Below are 21,931 nucleotides of genomic sequence, written 5' to 3'. Positions count from 1 at the left end.
TATTGGCAACCATACAACCTGATAAATGGTGATGTGTAGTTCAGGCGGCACACAGACTTGTTAATTAGTTAAAATGTCTCTAGTTTAGGCATCATTTTGTGGTCAGCTTTCTTCAGAACAGGCTGCATGCCTGTCTCAATATGGCTGCCGAGCTCTGCTCTTTATTGTGTTGTTCTTTTCAGTTCATGCATCAGTTTGGTAAGAGAGAGTGTGAAGTTAAGCAAGCAAATTTATAGATGTTCTGTCCAACTCCTAGAGCCAATTGGACGTCGTGGTACTTAAAGGCTTCTGATACAAGCCAGTTCCAAACAGCCATACTTCAGACCAATGGGAACTACAACATCTTCACACCTGCCATCCAAACCATATGTTGGCAGTTAGGCAGCCTGGCTTTCCTGCAGGGGTTGACTGAGAAAGAGCAGGGAAACATTTACTAAACTGATTTCAGGCACTTCCCCCAAATCTTGTCGTAAAATTCACTTTCCTGACTTAGTCCTGGTGTGTTGTAAACATGAATGCTTCTCACTAATGTAACACTAACATTGCATTGCTTTGCCTAAATTAAAAATAAGACATACAAAATATTTATCAACGTGTATGCAAAATCTCACATCACAACAGTGAACTTGCTCCTTTTTCTGACAGCCAATAACGTGCTGCCTGGCGAAGGTGATTCCTGTGCAAAGGTTTTGCAAGTGCAGAGAGTTCAGCCACGATCTCAGACCTTTGTTTCCTTTTTTCCATTCTGTCATGGTGCATAGAACCCACAGCATCAGACAGACAAGTTTCTGTTCTGTTTGTGAGGTCGTGCCTACTCTGTATATTTGCAGCTCTCGCACACATAACCCCGGCCCCATGACTGGTTGGATTCAGCTGGGTTGCGTCACAAACAGGTTAGACCGATCACTTGGAATGTCAGGCTACACGGCTGAACATCACACAACTAGCTAAGATCATACAAATAAAGTCTGTGACTGAAAGTTAATAAAGGACCTGTAGTATGACATCTCTCTATTTCAGATATCTCATTCTCAGACAGACAGTGACATGTAGAACATGAAACGTTGAAGTACTTTGATTTGGCATCTGTTTATTTTTTTTGATTAAACTACGTTTGAACTTAGAGCTGCTGATTGTCAACTGTTTTTGCTAAAGATATTATATTTCTAATATCTTCTAATGTTTAAATGGCATCTGCATAGTATTGTGATTATAAAAGGGCACAATGTGAATTAAAATTGTGAATTATACAAATAACAAGCAGCATTTAGCTGCAGTTGTAATTTACCCATGCACTACAAGTAGTCCTGAGCAGGGGTAAAATCTGTTTGCCGCTACCACCAGATCATAACGATTAAAGAACTGTATTGAACTTTGCTTCTAGAAACAGTTTATATACATTTCTTTTTTCTGCTCATGTTTCTTAATGAAGTAACCCCACATAATAGGGCTTAAACTATTGAGTGTGACATGTTAAGAACTAAACAGAAATTGGTCTACAGTCGCAAGGTCTTGACCTTACAGCTCAAACAAAGCTAGTCTCAGAACTTTTCAGTGAAGCCTCATATTAAATTTCCAAACAGAACTTACATGTTCTTAATGTTTCTTTTTGCAGGCTTGTCCTTTTATCCTTGATGCCCATTCAGAAGAGTGTAAGCTCAGACTCAAAGCTGTTAACCTGAAGCAAAGCAGTAAGGTCCTTGATACGGCGATCTGCAAATCAGTGATGGCCAAAGGAGAAGCTAAGGTTATGAAGGGCAGCGAAAGTGTGACTATCTACACCTATAAAAATGACTTCAGAATCACATCAGTCATTGCAAACAAGGTAAAGATTCTCCAAGATCCAAACAAAGTTATCAAAGTAGAAACCTTATTAGAGTGAGTCTTTTACAAACTGTAGTTAGGAGCAGCAGCAGGTAGTAGTGAAAATAGTCACTAGAGATGTTTTATTCTTGTTATACAGAGTCGGAACAGAACCACTAATACATGAATTATAGCAAAAATTAAATGATTTTAAATGATAAACATGTCACATTATCCTATTCCAGCCTCTAAATAATAATTGAGTTATTTTTAAACATCCACTTTGCTCATTGAGTATAATAATTCTTAGAAGCGGCACCACAGTATCATCTATGTATACATCCATACTTCATCTAGACCTGCTTGATCAAATTAGTAACCTCATCTTATAAGTCCACTATGCTGTTCACTCTTGAAAATTAAATACGAAGTTAATAGGACCTTGTACATTGATATGTATATTCAATAGCATGTAATATTCTGCTATTGCTGCTGATGGCCTGTGCACTGGAGCTGGGAGTCCTCTACAGCGCATCTTCAACCTGAGCCTGGAACAGGGGAGAGTCCTGAGGCTTTGGAAAACATCTTGCATCACCCCAGTCCCAAAGGTATCACGTCCTAGTGAGCTGAATGACGTCCGGCCTGTTGCTCTGACGTCACATGTGATGAAGACCATGGAGTGGCTGCTGCTTCACCACCTGAGGCCACAGGCCCACCACACCCTCGACCCTCTGCAGTTCGCATACCAGGAGAAGGTGGGAGCGGAGGATGCCATCATCTATATGCTACACCGATCCCTCTCCCACTTGGACAGAGGCAGTGGTGCTGTAAGAATCATGTTTCTGGACTTCTCTAGCGCCTTCAACACCATCCAACCTCTGCTCCTTAGGGACAAGCTGATAGAGATGGGAGTAGATTCACATCTGGTGGCATGGATCGTGGACTATCTTACAGACAGACCTCAGTATGTGCGTCTCAGGAACTGCAGGTCTGACATTGTGGTCAGCAACACAGGAGCGCTGAAGGGGACTGTACTTTCTCCGGTCCTGTTCAGCCAACATACATCAGACTTCCAATGCAACTCGGAGTCCTGCCATGTGCAAAGGTTCACTGACAACACTGCTATTGTGGGCTGCATCAGGAGTGGGCAGGAGGAGAAGTATAGGAAACTAATCAAGGGCTTTGTTAAATGGTGCGACTCAAACCACTTACACCTGAACACCAGCAAGACCAAGGAGCTGGTGGTGGATTTTAGGAGGCCCAGGCTCCTCATGGACCCCGTGATCATCAGAGGTGACTGTGCAGAGGGTACAGACCTATAAATATCTGGGAGTGCAACTGGATGATAAATTGGACTGGACTGCCAATACTGATGCTCTGTGCAAGAGAGGACAGAGCTGACTATACTTCCTTAGAAGACTGGCGTCCTTCAACATCTGCAATAAGATGCTGCATAAGTTCTATCAGACGATTGTGGCGAGTGCCATCTTCTACGTGGTGGTGTGCTGGGGAGGCAGCATAAAGAAGAAGGACGCCTCACGTCTGGACAAACTGGTGAGGAATGCAGGCTCTATTGTAGGCACAGAGCTGGACAGTTTGACATCTGTGGCAGAGCGACGGGCGCTGAGCAGACTCCTGTCAATCATGGAGAATCCACTGCATCCACTGAACAGGATCATCTCCAGACAGAGGAGCAGCTTCAGCGACAGACTGAGGAGACCCCACACTATGCGACTCTTCAATTCCACCCGGGGGGGGTAAACGTTAACATTATACAAAGTTATTGTCTGTTTTACCTGCATTGTTATCAATCTTTAATTTAATATTGTTTTTTATCAGTATGCTGCTGCTGGAGTATGCGGATTTCCCCTTGGGATTAATAAAGTATCTATCTATCTATCTATCTATTCACATTTTCCTCATAAACCATTTTGTTCTATCTTGACATTAAAGCACCCATTCTCACTAACATGAAACTTTTATCATGGTGCAGCAACCAAGATCACCATAAATTTTAAATGGTGTGAACGATAGGGGGCGCTCTCGCTCCCTTGAACCCCTGTCCACGACTCCAGACACCAGGTAAAAGTCCAAATGTTGACTTTATTTTCTTGCCACAGTGCACAAAGCACACTCTCCACCACAATTCTCATTAAACTCACAATAATACACAAATAACCAATCCTCCAGCTCCCAGACACATTGCCACCCTTCCACCCAGCTCAGCTCGTTGTCTGGGAGTTCCCACAGTCCTTTTATACCTCCTGACCCGGAAGTGTTTCTGCCCAATAGTCCACAAGTCCTTTTCCCTTCCGGGTCAGGGTAAATAGTCCCTTTCTTCAACCCGGAAGTCCGTCGCTCTTCCTGTGACGAACCTCCGGGTCACAGGGCACGAAGAAGCCCTCGGTCCTCCCTGCAGCTCCCTCCTGTGGCCCCCACGGCATCCAGCAGGGCTTTGCATAAAAACTCCAATGTCCATGATGCCCTGCTGGTCTTCTGGGGACCTCCACGCTGCAAGGAGGGCTCCACCTGGCGGCTTGGGGTTATTGGCCGGGATAAATGGCTGGCCATCCATTACAATGGTTTACCGGATTTTTTTATACCACCAAAGAAGTACAAGTCGTTTGGTGTGAGTTCTGGGCCATAAGACGGTTCATTCAAGACCTCCCTCGCAAGCTTTTGTTTTCTGTGCCATTTCTCTGAGTAATATATGGTCTGATATTTGAGTGAATTTTCTATAAAACTGGCAGTTGTCTTGAATGTTGATTGTGTGTAAATATTTCTTCTAACAGTAGAATTATGGATTTCAAATTGTGTGAAAATGATCTTACAGTCTTTCGCAGACTGCTGAGCAGCAGCAACTGTTTTTCTGATATCCTTGTCTTATGTCTGTAACGTGGCATTAGGCCTTGGTTTTTACATGACACATGTATATTCACTTACCTTAACTTCATTTTCTGATCTTGCTTTTGTTTTACAGGCTAATCAGAAGGTAACTATACAGGTTAACAGTGAGCAAAGCAAGAACTGTCTAAGCAGCAGAGGGATCAGCATATTTGCAGTAGAAGTGCCACCAAGGAGCAACATGGTAAGTTTGCAGTTTGAACAGTTAGTCTGTACGCCTAAAACAATTCATTCTCTAATGCAAGACTCAGACTTGGTAAGTTTTATGTGAAAGGTAAAGCAGCCATTATAAGGTAGTAAGACTGATTTGTCATGAACCTTTCTGACATATTCCGATAGGATGTGAACTTCATTGTGGACAACTGTAATTGCTTGGCTGAAATTCGTTGTTCTGTAATTATTTTCAACCACAGCACACGATGCAGACCCTGCACTTGGCAGACAAATCGTCATTAATTTAGTAGTTAGATTTTCATTTGAAGAGAGCCTTTGTTACTTCTAAATAATACTTCCCTCAATAAATGTCAGGCTTTCATGCTCCATTTAGCACTGGTATAGAGATATTTTAGTTTTGTTGCCCCACTTTGACATTTCTCAGAACACTTTCCATTTGGCCATATGTAGAAGCGAGTACAATCAGGAAAATATAATTTGCTATGGTTATTTTCCTTTTCTGTAATCTGCACCACATGCATTGAACTTATGTAGAGTTCATGAGTAATACCAAACTATCTTTATTCAAATCAAATATATTGTACTTTGTTTGTTTGTTTCTCACAGTCTTAACAAGAATGAAAAAGCAACTGTAGTGTGGTTCTGTGCAACACTGGTCAGTTCCAGTCAATTTTTGAATTTCATTTCAGATTTTAGAAACTTCAAGTCAAGTTAATTAGTCATCTCAGTATAAGACATATGGAGGGCTGAGTGTATTTCAAAGGTTGAGCCTACTGTCACTTAAAAGTAAATGGAAATAAATACTGTATTAAATATTTCAGTTTTGATATCATGTTCACCATGACAGCTACAGTTACAATGAAATCTTTATGAAATTGCAGCACTTGAGATCTAGTTTAGTACACTACAGCAAAGTATTTGATCTTGGTCCTTGAAGGCCAGTTTCTTTTTTTTCCACATGGGTTGATTGCACTGTTTTTGAGTTTACATTTGCAGGAATCGGCATAATCACCGGCATTAAGACTGATCATATGCTGAGTGGAATTTTTGCACTGGGCACTAAGTGTTGCTGTTGGTGGCAGATATGTTCAGACTTACATATTTGTTTAAAAATGACAATAACCTGTTAAAGACATGGTACTTTATGTGACTTTTTTTAGCAATTTTCAGTCATAGCCTTCATTTACTTAATCTCAGCAAGTACAATGCAGTACAATTTATTTTTATATAGCCCAAAATCACACAAGAAGTGCCGCAATGGACTTTTAACAGGCCCTGCCTTTTGACAGCCCCCCAGCCTTGACTCTCTAAGAAGACAAGGAAAAAATTCCCAAAAAAAACCCTTGTAGGAAAAAAAAAAAATGGAAGAAACCTTGGGAAAGGCAGTTCAAAGAGAGACCCCTTTCCTGGTAGGTTGGTCGTGCAGTGGGTGCCAAAAAAAGTGGGTAAATACAAAACAGTACACAAAACAGAACACAAGTAATCCTCAATACAATATTATAGTGCAATATAAATATTACAAGTACAGAGCAGAATCCAACAGTAGATGATATCACAGAATATGATTTGGATTTGTTCAGAGTCCTGAAGACCTCGGCCATCAAGCTGCCTCCCTCTATTGGCTATTCCACAGCTGAGTCAGCGCTGGGCCAGCCAATCCGATGAAAGGTCCCCTCTACCCAATGATTCCTGCGATCCTCCATCAGAGATGACTTTACCTTAGGCAGGTGGGCAGTGGAACCAAGTGTTACATTTGAGTACTGAGAAGAGAAACAGAATAGGTGAGGGTTAGTAACAAATTCTAACTATCATACTACTTATGTTGTAGTGCTAATGACTGACAACAGAGATGCAGTCTTTGCAGTTAATCAGCAGCTCTAGTCAGGGTGTGCTAAACTGAAGTCGTGAGTCTTCAGCCAGGATTTGAAAGCTGAGACCGAAGGGGCATTTCTTATTGTAGCAGGCAGACCATTTAGGGTTCCTGTAACTAAAAGCTCGACCTCCCACTGTTATTTTATTAATCCTTTGCATCTTGAGATCTCAATGTATGTTCTGGTTTATGTCATGATAATGTGTCAGTCAGATCCAGTAACTCCCAACTAGTCCATGACTAACCCTGACAATGACCTCGACAAGTTTAAGCAGGTCTGATTTTGTCTTTAGTCATAATCATGGGCTCAATGTGTATGAAAGATGACAAGCAGTGAATACTTATCTGGAAGTACAATGCATATAATGCAGCAATGATGAATAAGGAACACAGGTGCTTTGGAATTTATAAACAGAAGAGAAGCTCATCTGTCCGATGTCTCCAGTTTTACATACTGCAACAAACAAATAAAAGAAAAAATGGGCTGAGATTGCAGCTGAACTTGCTGTACCTGTCGACCCCTTCATACAGCACTGGCGCTGTCACAATGAACGCTATTTGTTGACCTAAGTATTGTGATAATATTGTAATTCTAATTCTTCCACGTGAAGCCTGAAAACCATGAGGTCTGATTTAGATCATTTATGTTAGGTACAATACCCAGTTGTGGCCTCGAAACCCCTGCAGATTTTGTTTTTTTCTCCAACCCTTTGGAGTTTTTTTTTTTTTGTTTGTTTGTTTTTTCTCTCCCCCCTGGCCATTGGACCTTTCTTTGTTCTTTATTAATTAGTATTGCCTAATTTTATTTTTATCATTTTTCTTTTTTCATCTTGTAAAGCACTTTGAGATACACCATTTAACAGGATCATCTCCAGGCAGAGGAGTAGCTTCAGTGACAGACTTTTGTCACTGTCCTGTTCCACTGACAGACTGAGGAGATCGTTCCTCCCCCACACTATGCGACTCTTCAATTCCACCCGGGAGTAAATGCGAACATTAATTTTATTTTAATTCTTTTCATTTTTATTACTATTTAATTTAATATTGTTTCTTTGTATCAGTATACTGCTGCTGGATTATGTGAATTTCCCCTTGGGATTAATAAAGTATCTATCTATCTATCTATCTATCTATCTATCTATCTATCTATCTATCTATCTATCTATCTATCTATATAAATAAATGTTGTTGTTGTTGGTGTCCCTGGAAATTCCCAACCTTATACATTATTATACAGGATTTTACACTAATATAGCTTCTTGACAGATATTATAAAACAGTCATCAACAAATATTTTCACTAATTGAAAATGTTCATATTTTTTTAAACAAGGAGGATGCCTAACCATTTCAGATTTGAAATTCACACCTTAAATCTTCATGTAAGCAGTGGTGTAGTAGTAACGTGTATTTCAGAGAGGGCTTAATTACACTCGGCACCTGGTCAAGGAAGCTGGACATTTTCTTATGATGCTTTTCAACGTCATGTGGCTTTTTATCGAAGTTCATTCAAGGAGAGAGTGGCAGGAGTTACCCTTTACCCTTTGGTATTTGGAGTCGGGCATGTAACATGAATACCAATGTGCAACTAAGAATGCTTAGAGCAGCGCTTTCTAAACTTTTTCCATGGCAACACACCAATGACTTTCAGTATTCTGCTTGACATCCCAGCACATCGTGCCTGTATATCTATATGTTGCTCAACTTTAGAGGGTGACTATAAATAAAAAAGTAATGCTTATTTATTATGATTCTTTACAACTAGTGACTCACATATGACTTGTGAGTTTTACAGATTTTTTCAATGTTTTGACAAATATGAGACAATTTAATTCACATTTTTTTCCTTGGGCATTGTTAAACTTCCAATTCTTAATGCCATTATGTTTTCAACCAGGTAAACATAAATGTGTAGGACTGTTCTCTTCACCACACCATATAGATAGATAGATAGATAGATAGATAGATAGATAGATAGATAGATAGATAGATAGATAGATAGATAGATAGATAGATAGATAGATAGATAGATAGATAGATAGATAGATAGATAGATAGATAGATAGATACTTTATTATTTAAATGCTATTTCCCAAATGCCTCTCATTCTAGAAAGGAACTTTGCCAGCCAGCATCGTCATCACTAACAAAACTAGCAGCCTTCTACTTCTTAAGTACACACCTTTAATGTACATTTTTGGAACAGATTTCTCTACACCACTCTCTGATCTAAAGTAGTGCTAACATCAAATTTTTAAAGACTTCTTAAGCACCATAAAAGTTTTCTCATGTCCTGATCTCATTCCAGTTCTCTCATGATCCGGACAACACAAACTTATTGCTGCTTTATGCTAGAACTATTGAGCATCATTCAAAATTTCTTTCTCATTAAAATAACTGTCTTCTGTCCAATTTTCTGTTTGTTCTTATCACAGCTTTAAAAGAATCATTTTAATGTGTTTTTCAATGTTAACAATGCTTACTTTGGCTACCGCAGCTGACAAGCAGCTTCATACACAGTTATCTTAGCTGGCTGAAAGAACTATTAAGGCCACTGGTATTTCATTTTTCCCGTAACTGTATGTTTTGTCTTGGTAGAGTATTATATTTTGCTCTACTTTCCCCTTTTGTATTCTTAATAAGTAGCCTTTGTCAGAATGCCTAATCTCACAGACTGTTTATAAGGCATTATTGTATATAACTTCTCCCCACCTTCCCTTCTATATCTATAACCTCAGGCAATTAGATGTAGTAAAAAGACAAGTAGGAGTTACATTACAATTTAAAATAATATATTATTGGTAATATTCATAAATAATAACGATATGCAAAGTACATTTGAATACTGGCAACCATACAACCTGATTAAATGGTGATGTGTACTTCAGGCGGCACACAGACTTGTTTGTTACTTAAAATGTCTCCAGTTAAGGCATCATTTGTGCTCAGCTTTGAGCCACATGTCTGTTCAATATGGCTGAAGCCGAGCTGTGCTCTCCATTGTGTTGTCCTTTCAGTTCATGGTGTGATGGTCATCTTCATCAGATCAGTAAGAGAGATACTTCATCATCACAGGTTAGCAAGAGAGAGATTGTGAGGTTAAACAAGTAAATTTATAGATGTTGTGTCCAACCCCTAGAGCCAATAGGACATCATGGTACTTAAAAGCCTCTGATCCAAGCCAATTCCAAACAGCCATACTTCAGACCAATGGGGGAAATAGAACATCTTAACACTTGCCCCCAAACCATATGTTAACGTGACCTGACTTTCTTGCGGGGGTTGAAAGACTTTAGCAGAGAAACACTCGCCAAACTGGTTTAAGGCACATCCTCCCCCAACTCTGTCATAAAATTCAAAGAGACCCATTCCTTGAGTTGTAAACATAAATGCTTCTCACTAATATTACATTGCTTTGTCTAAATTACAAATAAAGACATACAAAATATTTATCAAGTTATATGCTAAATCTCACATCACAACACTGTAACAGAGAAAAAAGATTACATCTTGCTTGAAGAAGGGGCCTGAGCTGCCTCGAAAGCTTGCATATTGTAATCCTTTTAGTTAGCCCATAAAAGGTGTAATTTTACTTGACTTCTCATTGCACCTATAATGGCTAACACGGTACAACACCCTACTACTACAGAGAAAGAAAAGAATCTGAGATATATTTATCTGTTATTCCTTTGTACATACAACACTTAACTATGCAGTGATGTGTCAGATCAGATCCTGCAACATGACCGTCCACCAGCTAGGTTTTTTTAAGTCTACTAAAAAAGGAAGAAGAATTTATCAGTGACTGCATTCAACATATCTGAACAATTAAGAACGATTTTTGTCTGGGTTTCTTATGTATACTAAAGGTTAAAAGAATCAGTCTAATCTGGACCCCATTCCTCTTTCTCTTTGATCATATAGAGAAGGGCTGTGTTTTCAAGTGTCACATTGGTTTGAAGCTATCAGCTTTCATTTGTGACTTTTGCAATGCTCTACACCAGCAGCCATACCACCTGCGCTTCAGAACAGGTCATTCTCCATGTTTGGTCCTGGTCAGTACTTGGATGGGAGACCATCTAGGAAAATCTTGGGTTGATGCTGGAAGAGATTTTGGTGAAGCCAGGGAGAGCACCTACCCTGTGGTCTGAACGTGGAGCTCAATAACCCAGTGCAGTGACGCCATCCTTCAGATGAGATGTAAAACCAAGGTCCTGACTCTCTGTGGTCATTAAAGATCCCTGGGCAAATGTTCTTGCTAAATTTCCCATCAGGGCCTCGTCTGTTCTTTCCTTAAATAATTCAGATCATAAACAAACATAGATATGGTTACTCTTAACTGTTTTCACAACATATAACTGGAAACTGTGATGTTTAACTATTCGTTATTCATTATATTAATATCTATATTATTTTGTATAGTTTTTCGATTTATTTGAGTTAACTATAGAAGTCTGTAAATGTTTTGTTCAAGAAATTGTTGTATTTGTATAGATAGATAGATAGATACTTTATTAATCCCAAGGGGAAATTCACTATATATATATATATATATATACAGTAATCTCTCCTCGATCGCGGGGGTTGCGTTCCAGAACCCCCCGCGATAGGTGAAAATCCACGAAGTAGAAACCATATGTTTCTATGGTTATTTTTATATATTTTAAGCCCTTATAAACTCTCCCACACTGTTTATAAATATTCCCCGCAGAGTTATACAGCATAATCCCTTTGTATTCTCTTAGATATTAGGTAAGATTCATTGAAATTATGTATGTAAACACACTTTATATACAGTAAAACCTAAATATTATTTTAAAGATATTGAGTGTCTCCGATATCATATGTTACAGCCATTACGATAGACAGGCCACCAGCAATAAATATGTACAATACAAGAAAAATAGTATACAGTAAATGTGTGTGTACAGTGACACTAAACGTACGTACATGTACTAAGTACTGTAAGTAGAAAATTAATTATAGTTACTCATCAACAATGACACGATGACTTGTCTGATAACAATGAGTTTAATTTTACTGCACAACAAAGGAGAGCGTTACAGCCCTTAAAGGAGTCACTTCAGGCGACTGTGTAGCACTGCCGTTGTTCTTCTTCAATCCAAATCCCTAAAGCAGATTCCATCCAGACTACTGCCTTATTACATCCACTTACAACTCGTTTTGCACCCTGGTTAAAAGGACACTGCGGCCGTAGATCTTATATTCCTTTCCTACTTTTTAAATAAAAAGAATCGTAGCCTTCAACAAATCCAAAACGTTTACCTTTTCGGCAATCATTAACATCTTCCGTTTGAGCTTGGGCACGGCCCCTGAAGCAGTAGCAGATCGTTTTGGAGCCATAATGAAGAGCTTGACTACGCACAAAGATAAACACAAAAGAGCACAAATCTTTACACAGCGAAACACGTTGATGCTGAATGAGCAAGATGAGACTTCCTGGTTAACACTGCATTCAGCAGGCAGGAACTTAACTGCGTGCTCTGATTGGTTAGCTTCTCAGTCATCGGCCAATAGCGTCCCTTGTATGAAATCAACTGGGCAAACCAACTGAGGAAGCATGTACAGGAAGTAAAAGACACATTGTCCGCAGAACCCGCGAAGCAGCGAAAAATCTGAGTTATATATTTAGTTATGCTTTCATTTAAAATCCGCGATAGAGCGAAACCGCGAAAGTCAAAGCGCGATATAGCGAGGGATTACTGTATAGTGGTTTTCACAGTGTCATGTTAATGGTGGGTTGAAATAGTGTTGTCTTGAGTTGGTTATGCCTTGTATCCCATAGCCAAAACCAATTCTGGTATGTCTCACATGCTAGCAATAAAATGATTCTGATTCTGATATATAAAAATACATATGGTACCAGTGTAAGATAGACAGACAGATAGACAGATAGATAGATAGATAGATAGATAGATAGATAGATAGAGCATTTAAAAACCAACTCACAAGCAACCAAAAAAGTAACATTGCAGGAGATCACGCTATTAAACTTAAAGCCTGATCGCTGTAAACAATGTTTTTAAAATGAGTTTTAAGCACAGCAGAAAACATCGCACAAATCCGAACTGCATTTGAAAACCAACTCACAAGCAACCAAAAAAGTAACATTGCAACAAATCACACGATGAAGTCCTCCATGTAAACAATTTTTTTAATGAGTTTTAAGCACAAGGAAAAAAGCGAACATTTGAAAAAAGAGAAAAATGACATTGCAGCAAATCGCATTATGAACTAAAAAATTAAACTTTTGAAAAATCCGTAATACAAAAACCACCAAGAAAACTAACCTTTCATGAGACGAGTTCTGGCATGAAGTGTTTTCCTTCAGGTGATTTCTTGGGTTTTTGGTGCTTTTAGCGGTTTAGCTGGTGGGAGTGAAAGTCTCATGCAGCCATTCCAAAAAGAAAGTTCTTGTGACCCTCCACATTACTGGCAGTCTGGCTTTGTTTACATTATGCTGCTTGAAAGCACGAGGGTTCTCTGATTGGTAAATGAGTAAACTGGTAAACAGTTTTTCCACCTCTTGTAATTTCTTTCTTTACTTCGATTTCAATTTTCTTCAAAACTTTCTCCTGACCACTCTTCACTTGCTTAGAAGCCATAGTTAACTGCAAAAGCACACGAAATACTGTAGAGCACAAAGAGAGTGCACGTCTTATTGAAAACAATGAACAAGGAGCAGCTTTGCTTAAATGAAAAAGCATGGCCGCTCTCTTTCTCTCTCAGGCTGCCTGTGGTAGGGGGGATGGTTCGCTCTCTCTCTCTCAGCTCAGGAGGGAAGGGAAACTGGCTTGTTCGTATACCGAGTGTGTGGTTGTGAGGCAAAAGTTTGGCGAGCTTTTTGGTCGTGAACCGAGTTGTATGTGAACCGGGACGTTCGTGAACCGAGGTTCCACTGTAGATAGATAGATAGATAGATAAATAGATAATGTTAAAGTACGCTCAAATATATCTGAATATCCAACCTCTCAAACGTATGTAGTTTTTAATGTCTTGGAAACATACAAGTTTAAATCACTTAGAGATTTGTACATAGACAATATCTTTACATCCTACGAACAATTACATTCCAAATTTTACTTTCCAGCAACACATTTCTTTCACTACCTTCAAATTCAAAACTTTGTTAAACAAAACCTGCCCAATTTTCCTCACCTCCTACCTACCTCTATGCCAGAAAAAATATTGATCAGTCTTGAGGACTCAGACAGCATTTCCATAATATATAAAGCCATTTTACAGTCCCTCCCTTTCAAAGATCCCAGAGAACATCTCAGAAAAGGAGTGGAAAGTACCCATGCACAGAATTCACTCGAGCTCCATATGCGCAAAGCATAGAATTATTCAACTCAAAATTATATATCGAGCGCATCTGTCTCGTTTAAAATTGTCCAAAGTGATTCCAGGGCAAGAGCCAACCTGTGAACATTGTAATCGAGCTCCAGCCTCACTGGGTCACATGTTTTGGGCCTGCACCACATTAACATCATTCTGGACCAAAATCTTTAAATGCTTTTCAGACAACCTTGGTGTCACAATCCCTCCTAATCCACTAACAGCTGTGTGTGGTGGGCTCACAGAGGGGCTTAAAGTCGAGATGGGCAAACACACTGTAATGGCCTTTACTTCACTATTGGCACGTAGACTTATCTTGCTCAACTGGAAGAATCCTAACTCGCCTATTCTGTCAGTGAGTAACTGATGTCATATACTATTTGAAACTGGAAAAAATCAAATTCTCACTTAGAGGATCTGTACAAAACTTTTTCAAAACCTGGCAGGATCTGATCAATAACATTATAGAATAAGCATTTAAATTGAGGAAGCAGATTCTCTTCCCTCTTTTACTCCATTTATCTTTATTAATTTATTAATTTATCTATTTACTTATTTTTACTATCTTTAAGTTTTACTCTGCTGGCCCAACTCTCTTTCTCAGGGGTGAGGGTTGATTTGTTTTGAACCTTTTGTAAAATTTGAGTTATTTGTTTGGAATGCTATTTGATTTTAATAAAATCAATAAAATCAAAATAATGTATATATATTGTGGAATAAACGCTGCGTTTGGCACTGACCTGACACAGACTGACACCAGAGGTACATAAAATTAACGAAATGATTTATTTTTCTTCTGCTGGCGATCACGCCATCCCCGTGTCCCTCAGCTACAACACAGTCCCCAAAACCACACAAAAGAAAAAAAACACCACAAAACTCTCTTCTTTCTCCTCCACTCCTCCAAGGCAGCTTTGTCCTCCTCCTCCCGACTCTGGTGCCCGGAGTGGTGACTGTCGGCTCCTTTTATAGCCCACCCGGAAGTGCTGCAGGTGCTCGTTGACCTTCTTCTGGCTGCACTTCCGGGTGTGGCTGCGCTCCTGCGCAGATGGGCTTGTTAAGTCATGCAGCTCCCCCTGGCGGCCACGGAGCCCAACAAGAATGAGCTCCGGTGTTCCAAAATTGTGGCCCCGATGCAACCTAGGGGGGCTGCCACCAAGTGTTCCGGGGGACGTAGCTGCTCCCCGGCGTCTAGTGTCAAAGGGGTATCCCAGCAGGGCATGGATCTCGGCAGTCCGCCACAATATATATATCTGAATATGTAATTACAGGGAATTCAGAAAGTATTCAGACCCTTTGACTTTCTGCACACTTTGTTTTGTTCATTTCATTTTAAATGAATAAATCTGCCATTTTTGCCCATCAACATTTACATTCTGTAACTCATAATGACAAACTGAAGTTATGTTTTCAGAAAGGTTTGAAAAATTAATTAAAAATCAAAAACTAAAATCTCTCCTTCCTAGAAGCATTCGAGCCCTTTGCTGTGTCACTCCAGATTTGCTCAGGTGTTTGAGGTGTGACTGGAACTTGATTGGAGTCCACCTGTGGCAAATTGAACTGATTGGATATCGTTTAGTATGTGTATACCGGTGTAAATAAGGTACCACAATTCAAACTGCAGGTTAGGATGAGAATTAAGCCATGAAGTCCAAGGAACTCTCTATAGACGTTTGTGATCAAATTGTGGCAAAGCACGGGTCAGGGCAAGGGGATAAAAGTATAAAACATAGACTGTTCCCAGGGGCATAGTGACTTCAACAGTTGTGAAACTGAAGATGTTTGGAACTACCTGGACTCTTCCTAGAGTTGACCACCTGTCCAGTCCAAGTAACCAAGCAGAAATGGCTTTGGTTTAGGGCGGTGACCAAAAATATAATGTTCACTTTAGAAGAGCCTCAGAAGTCCTCAGCTGAGATGGGAGAACCTAAGTCAACTTGGAATCTGACAAATGGTATTTAAAGGAAATCAAGGGCATGAGGAAAAAGATTTTCTGGTCTGATAAGACAAACATTGAATTCTCTGGGAAGAACACTAAGCTAAGTGCTATGTCTGTTGAAGACAAGGTACTGCTTAACACCTTCAGTGAAGCCTGGTGGTGGCAGCATCATGCTATGGGGTGCTTCTTAATGGCAGGGACAGGGAGACTGGTCAGAATTAAGGGAAGGATAAATGAAACAAAATACAGAGATGTCCTTGAAGAAAGTATATTCCAGAGTGCATGCCACCTCAGACTTGGGCAACAGTTTACCTTTCAGTTTGAGAAATGCCAGAAGCATACAGCCAAGACAATGCTAAAGTGGCTTTGATACAAGTACCACAGAACTGCTTTGGAGAGACTTGAAGACTGCAGTTTATAGATGCTTCCCATCCAGTCTAATGGAGTTTCAGAGCAAGAATGGGATAAACTGCCCAAATGTAGCTATGCAAATCTGTTAGCGGCTTGCCAAGAACATTCAAAGCTGGAATTGCTGCCAAAGGGGCTGATTTAAGGGTCTGAATACTTTTATGAATGAGAGATTTCAGTTTTTTTGATTTTGTCCTGTTTGCTTCATCAGGCTGTGATCTTCAGCTCTCTCTGGATCGGTTCACAGCTGAGTGTGAAGCGGCTGGGATGGGAATCAGCACCTCCAAATCCGAGAACACGTTCCTTAGCTGGAAAAGGATGGAGTGCCCGCTCAGGGTTGGGAGCAAGATCCTGCCCCAAGTGGAGGAGTTCAAGTATCTCGGGGTCTTGTTCAAGAGTGAGGAAAGAATGGAGCGTGAGATCGACAGGTGGATCGGTGCGGCGTCTGCAGTGATGTGGGCATCGGTCTGTCGTGGTGAAAAAGGAGCTGAGCCCTAAGGCAAAGCTCTCAATTTACTGGTCGATCTACGTTCCTACCCTCACCTATGGTCATGAGCTGCAGGTAGTGACCGAAAGAACGAGATCGCGAATACAAGCGGCTGAAATGAGTTCCCACCGCAGAGTGTCTGGGCTTTCCCTTAAAGATAAGGTGAGGAGCTCAGTCATCCAGGAGGGGCTCAGAGTAGAGCCGCTGCTCCTCTGCATTGAGAGGAGTCGGATGAGGTGGCTCGGGCATCTGATCAGGATTCCTCCTGGACGCCTCCCTGGTAAGGTGTTCTGGGCATGTCTGACTGGGATGAGGCCCCAGGGAAGACTCAGGACACGCTGGAGGGACTATGTCTCTCGGCTGATCTGGGAACGCCTTGGGATTCTCTCGGAAGAGCTGGAAGAAGTGGCCGGGGAGAGGGAAGTCTGGGTATCTATGCTCAAGCTGCTGCCCCCGCGACCCAATCTCAGATAAGCGGAAGAGGATGGATGTATAATAAATTTGAAAACATTTCTGAAAACATGTTTTTACTTGTCATTAGGGGTGATGGAGTGCAGATTGATGGGCAGTGGATTATCTGCTGTTAATAGGAGTATTCAAATTTTATGTTTTGGCTAATGTGAAAGCTCTCTACACTCACCTAAAGGATTATTAGGCACACCACACTAATACGGTGTTTGACCCCCTTTCGCCTTCAGAACTGCCTTAATTCTACGTGGCATTGATTCAACAAGGTGCTGAAAGCATTCTCTAGAAATGTTGGCCCATATTGATAGGATAGCATCTTGCAGTTGATGGAGATTTGTGGGATGCACATCCAGGGCACGAAGCTCCCGTTCCACCACATCCCAAAGATGCTCTATTGGGTTGAGATCTGGTGACTGTGGGGCCATTTTAGTACAGTGAACTCATTGTCATGTTCAAGAAACCAATTTGAAATGATTCGAGCTTTGTGACATGGTGCATTATCCTGCTGGAAGTAGCCATCAGAGGATGGGTACATGGTGGTCAGGAAGGGATGGACATGGTCAGAAAGAATACTCAGGTAGCCCGTGGCATTTAAACGATGCCCAATTGGCACTAAGGGGCCTAAAGTGTGCCAAGAAAACATCCCCCACACCATTACACCACCACCACCACCAGCCTGCACAGTGGTAACAAGGCATGATGGATCCATGTTCTCATTCTGTTTACGCCAAATTCTGACTCTACCATTTGAATGTCTCAACAGAAATCGAGACTCATCAGACCAGGCAACATTTATCCAGTCTTCAACTGTCCAATTTTGGTGAGCTTGTGCAAATTGTAGCCTCTTTTTCCTATTTGTAGTGGAGATGAGTGGTACCCGGTGGGGTCTTCTGCTGTTGTAGCCCATCCGCCTCAAGGTTGTGCGTGTTGTGGCTTCACAAATGCTTTGCTGCATACCTCGGTTGTAACGAGTGGTTATTTCAGTCAAAGTTGCTCTTCTATCAGCTTGAATCAGTCAGCCCATTCATTCTCCTCTGACCTCTGGCATCAACAAGGCATTTTTGCCCACAGGACTGCCGCATACTGGATGTTTTTCCCTTTTCACACCATTCTTTGTAAACCCTAGAAATGGTTGTGCGTGAAAATCCCAGTAACTGAGCAGATTGTGAAATACTCAGACCGGCCCGTCTGGCACCAACAACCATGCCACGCTCAAAATTGCTTAAATCACCTTTCTTTGCCATTCTGACATTCAGTTTGGAGTTCAGGAGATTGTCTTGACCAGGACCACACCCCTAAGTGCATTGAAGCAACTGCCATGTGATTGGTTGATTAGATAATTGCATTAGTGAGAAATTGAACAGGTGTTCCTAATAATCCTTTAGGTTAGTGTATGTTGTTCTGTATTGAAAGTTGAAGTTAAAATTAAAAATTTAAAATAAACTCATTGTCTTTTTTACAGGAATTAAAAATTAGGGTATTATTATTGCAACATATTTCAAGTCGTGACACAGCACATCCAGGTGCCACAACATTCAGTTTAGAGTCTTGTTGGAATAAAGGAGGGATAAAAACATACTGTAATATAGGCATCTCTATTATATGTAATTTGTCCTTCTACACTGATAATAATCATAACAGCTAATGTCTTATTGGTACTAGTGACAGTCATCTGCCTGATAGTTGTACATTACCACTCAGAGGCAGTAGTGGCACACGATTCTTCAACGCACATGTACAGTACTGTAGCTACAAGGATAGAAAATACCTTCTGATTGATAAGCAACACATCATCCGTCATTTAGCCTTGGAGTTCATAGTCAATTACAGCACATAATATGGGAATGTTTGATACAAATGTATTAGCTGCAGGAGGATATTTCTAATTCTACATATTTTTGAGAAAGATGTACAAACCTACCATCTTATGTTCCAAGAATGGTGTCTGTTAGGGTTATTTATTTGGCCTTCAAGTGACTTTCATAACTCTGAGTTCTCCTCAATTTCTTTTTGTCACCACCTTTTGTCAGAGAGGCATTCAGTCTTAAAGTAAAGTGCTGCTTGATGAATCATACGGCAACACATGGGATGCTCCATGGCTCAGGTCTCCCAGCTTATAATGTTGATCCAGCTTATTATGAGAGTGTCTTTGAATAACTTTAACTGGTTTCTCTGCCATGGCTCAGCTGGGATCAGAGGCCTTCTTTGAAGAGACAGTAGGCAGTTCAACCAGTTGGGCTCAGGAGGATCATGGTTCTGGTGCTGGTCACTGTTTCCTTACTGAGGATTGCTGGACCAGTTCTAGCATCTGCCTAGAGCAGGGGTCCCCATCTCCGATCCCGGAGGGCCCCAGTGGCTGCAGGTTTTCATTCTAACCCTTTTCTTAATTAGTGACCTGTTTCTGCTCCTAATTAACTTCTTTTGAATTCATTGTATTTGCCTTGCTCTTGAAGACTCAGACCCCTTAATTGTTTCTTTTTCCTTAATTAGCAGCCATACAATAATGAGATACAAAACATGACCAGTAAACTGTGACCATCATACAATATCTAAAAATAAAGAAAGATGAAGGTCTCAGGAATGTTGATCTGCTCAGGTCCTCAAAACATTTTAACTGTGCTCTGAGAAAAGAGAAATCAACAATTTTGGAAATTTATGTTATTGCACAATGAGAGCACTAAACAAGCCATGGAATTAAAGAACAAGTTTAATTAACAATAAGAGTCAGCGCCTAATTAAGCAACTGGTTGGAGTGAAATTGGTTGGAGTTTGAGGTCCTGACTTAGTTGGTCTTCTGTTGGCTCACTCACGTCACACTTCATTTCTGTTTGGGTGCCCATTAAGAAAAGAAGTGAAGCAATTCAGAGGAACAATTAAGAAATTCACGGGAACAAATAGTGAAAAAAAACAAGTCAATTCAAATGAAAGGAAAAGGAGTTAATTAGCAACAAAAACTGGGCACCAATTAAGAAAAGGCTTAGAATGAAAACCTGCAGCCACTGGGGCCATCCAGTAACAGAGTTGGGGACCCTGGCCTAGAGGCTATGAAGAATCATCTGGAGGCAATACTGATGGAATATTTAATGGAAGATAACCCAGGTTTCACTGCCATCCAGAAGAGTAATGGCACAGGCATTACACCATTGCCTTACTTTCCTTCTTGAGGTCAGTTTCCTGAGGGAGGTGCTGGCACAACTGATGGAAAAGCTGAATCTCCTCCTGAATGGTTGCTTTTTGGGACAGTTGCCTGTCAGATTATAATAAGTGGTCAACAGCTTCCTTCATTTATCTAGACATGATGGTTTCTGGGGGCTCTGTTACCTGGCCAGAGATATCTAAATAGAGGAGCGTGTTTTTCATTGGGTCAAACAATGTTGTGTCATGACACTGACACATTTTAAAATCTACTGCCATGTTGTTCTGTTTCTGATCTCCAACCAGTCTCCCTGTGGTAATGCTATTGAATACTGGATTGTTTGGACAGTTATTTTACAGGCCTAAGCACTGTTATAGACTTTTCTATTTCAGTTATATAAGCAGAATTAACTAGGGCTATTTCAAAATTGATTATGTTTTTCAAAAACTTGTTTGAAAATGCCGTGTTGTTATGTTTTTCAGGTTTGCCAACATGTCCTGCCAGTTAATGAACGACAAGAATGGATATACAACTGCACTGAAAGCCTTGTTGCCTAAATCACATAAGAATACACTACAGATTGGATGTTATTAATTACAGATTATATTGTTATCACTCTCTATTCACTTATTACACACAAACACAACTTACGACACGGCACTCATCATTAACTAATGGAAAATATTGCTATTCTTTATTATATTTTTCTATTGACATTGTAGAGAATGTGTGTAACTCGGTGAAGAGTCTCATTAAAGGTAGGTAGTTAGTTAATCAGAGTAATGTTTAAAACAGCTAAGTAAATGAAAAAATGTCTCCTCATTGTTCATTAATTTTCATCCTGGTATTATTATTCACTTTCTAAGCAATGGTAAAATTATGTCTTTATTATAGTAAAAGCCCATTCTAGGAATATAAATATAGTATAATGTTTTCTTAAATAATGGTGCACGTAATGAGCTCCTGCCTCGGTGAAGAAGAAATGCGTGTAAGAGTCCTAACCAGTGATGTTCAGATTTAGTGCTCCTGGACCACTGTACAGGGTGGGCCATTTATATGGATACACCTTAATAAAATGGGAATGGTTGGTGATATTAACTTCCTGTTTGTGGCACATTAGTATATGTGAGGGGGGAAACTTTTCAAGATGGGTGGTGACCATGGTGGCCATTTGGAAGTCGGCCATTTTGGATCCAACTTTTGTTTTTCAATAGGAAGAGGGTTATGTGACACATCAAACTTTTTGGGAATTTCACAAGAAAAACAATGGTGTGCTTGGTTTTAACGTAACTTTATTCTTTCATGAGTTATTTACAAGTTTCTGACCACTTATAAAATGTGTTCAATGTGCTGCCCATTGTGTTGGATTGTCAATGCAACCCTC

At 40.2% G+C, this 21,931-nt stretch overlaps 1 protein-coding gene across 2 annotated transcripts in view; it reads left to right on the top strand.

Moving 5' to 3' along the window:
* The window catches only part of efcab7 (EF-hand calcium binding domain 7), a 115,795-nt gene extending 94,161 nt beyond the window's left edge, over positions 1–21,634 (top strand). For both annotated transcript variants that reach the window (XM_039735469.1, XM_039735470.1), the window contains 3 exons: positions 1,616–1,825; positions 4,784–4,891; positions 21,030–21,634. In XM_039735469.1, coding sequence (XP_039591403.1) covers positions 1,616–1,825; positions 4,784–4,891; positions 21,030–21,104 — 393 coding nt within the window. In that variant the 3' untranslated portion in view covers positions 21,105–21,634. The remainder of the gene's footprint in view (positions 1–1,615; positions 1,826–4,783; positions 4,892–21,029) is intronic.
* The last annotated feature ends 297 nt before the right edge of the window (positions 21,635–21,931 follow it).

The sequence above is a fragment of the Polypterus senegalus genome, chromosome 14, assembly GCF_016835505.1.
Source record: "Polypterus senegalus isolate Bchr_013 chromosome 14, ASM1683550v1, whole genome shotgun sequence".
NCBI classification, from domain to species: domain Eukaryota; kingdom Metazoa; phylum Chordata; class Cladistia; order Polypteriformes; family Polypteridae; genus Polypterus; species Polypterus senegalus.
This window is presented reverse-complemented; position numbering and strand designations above follow the sequence as displayed.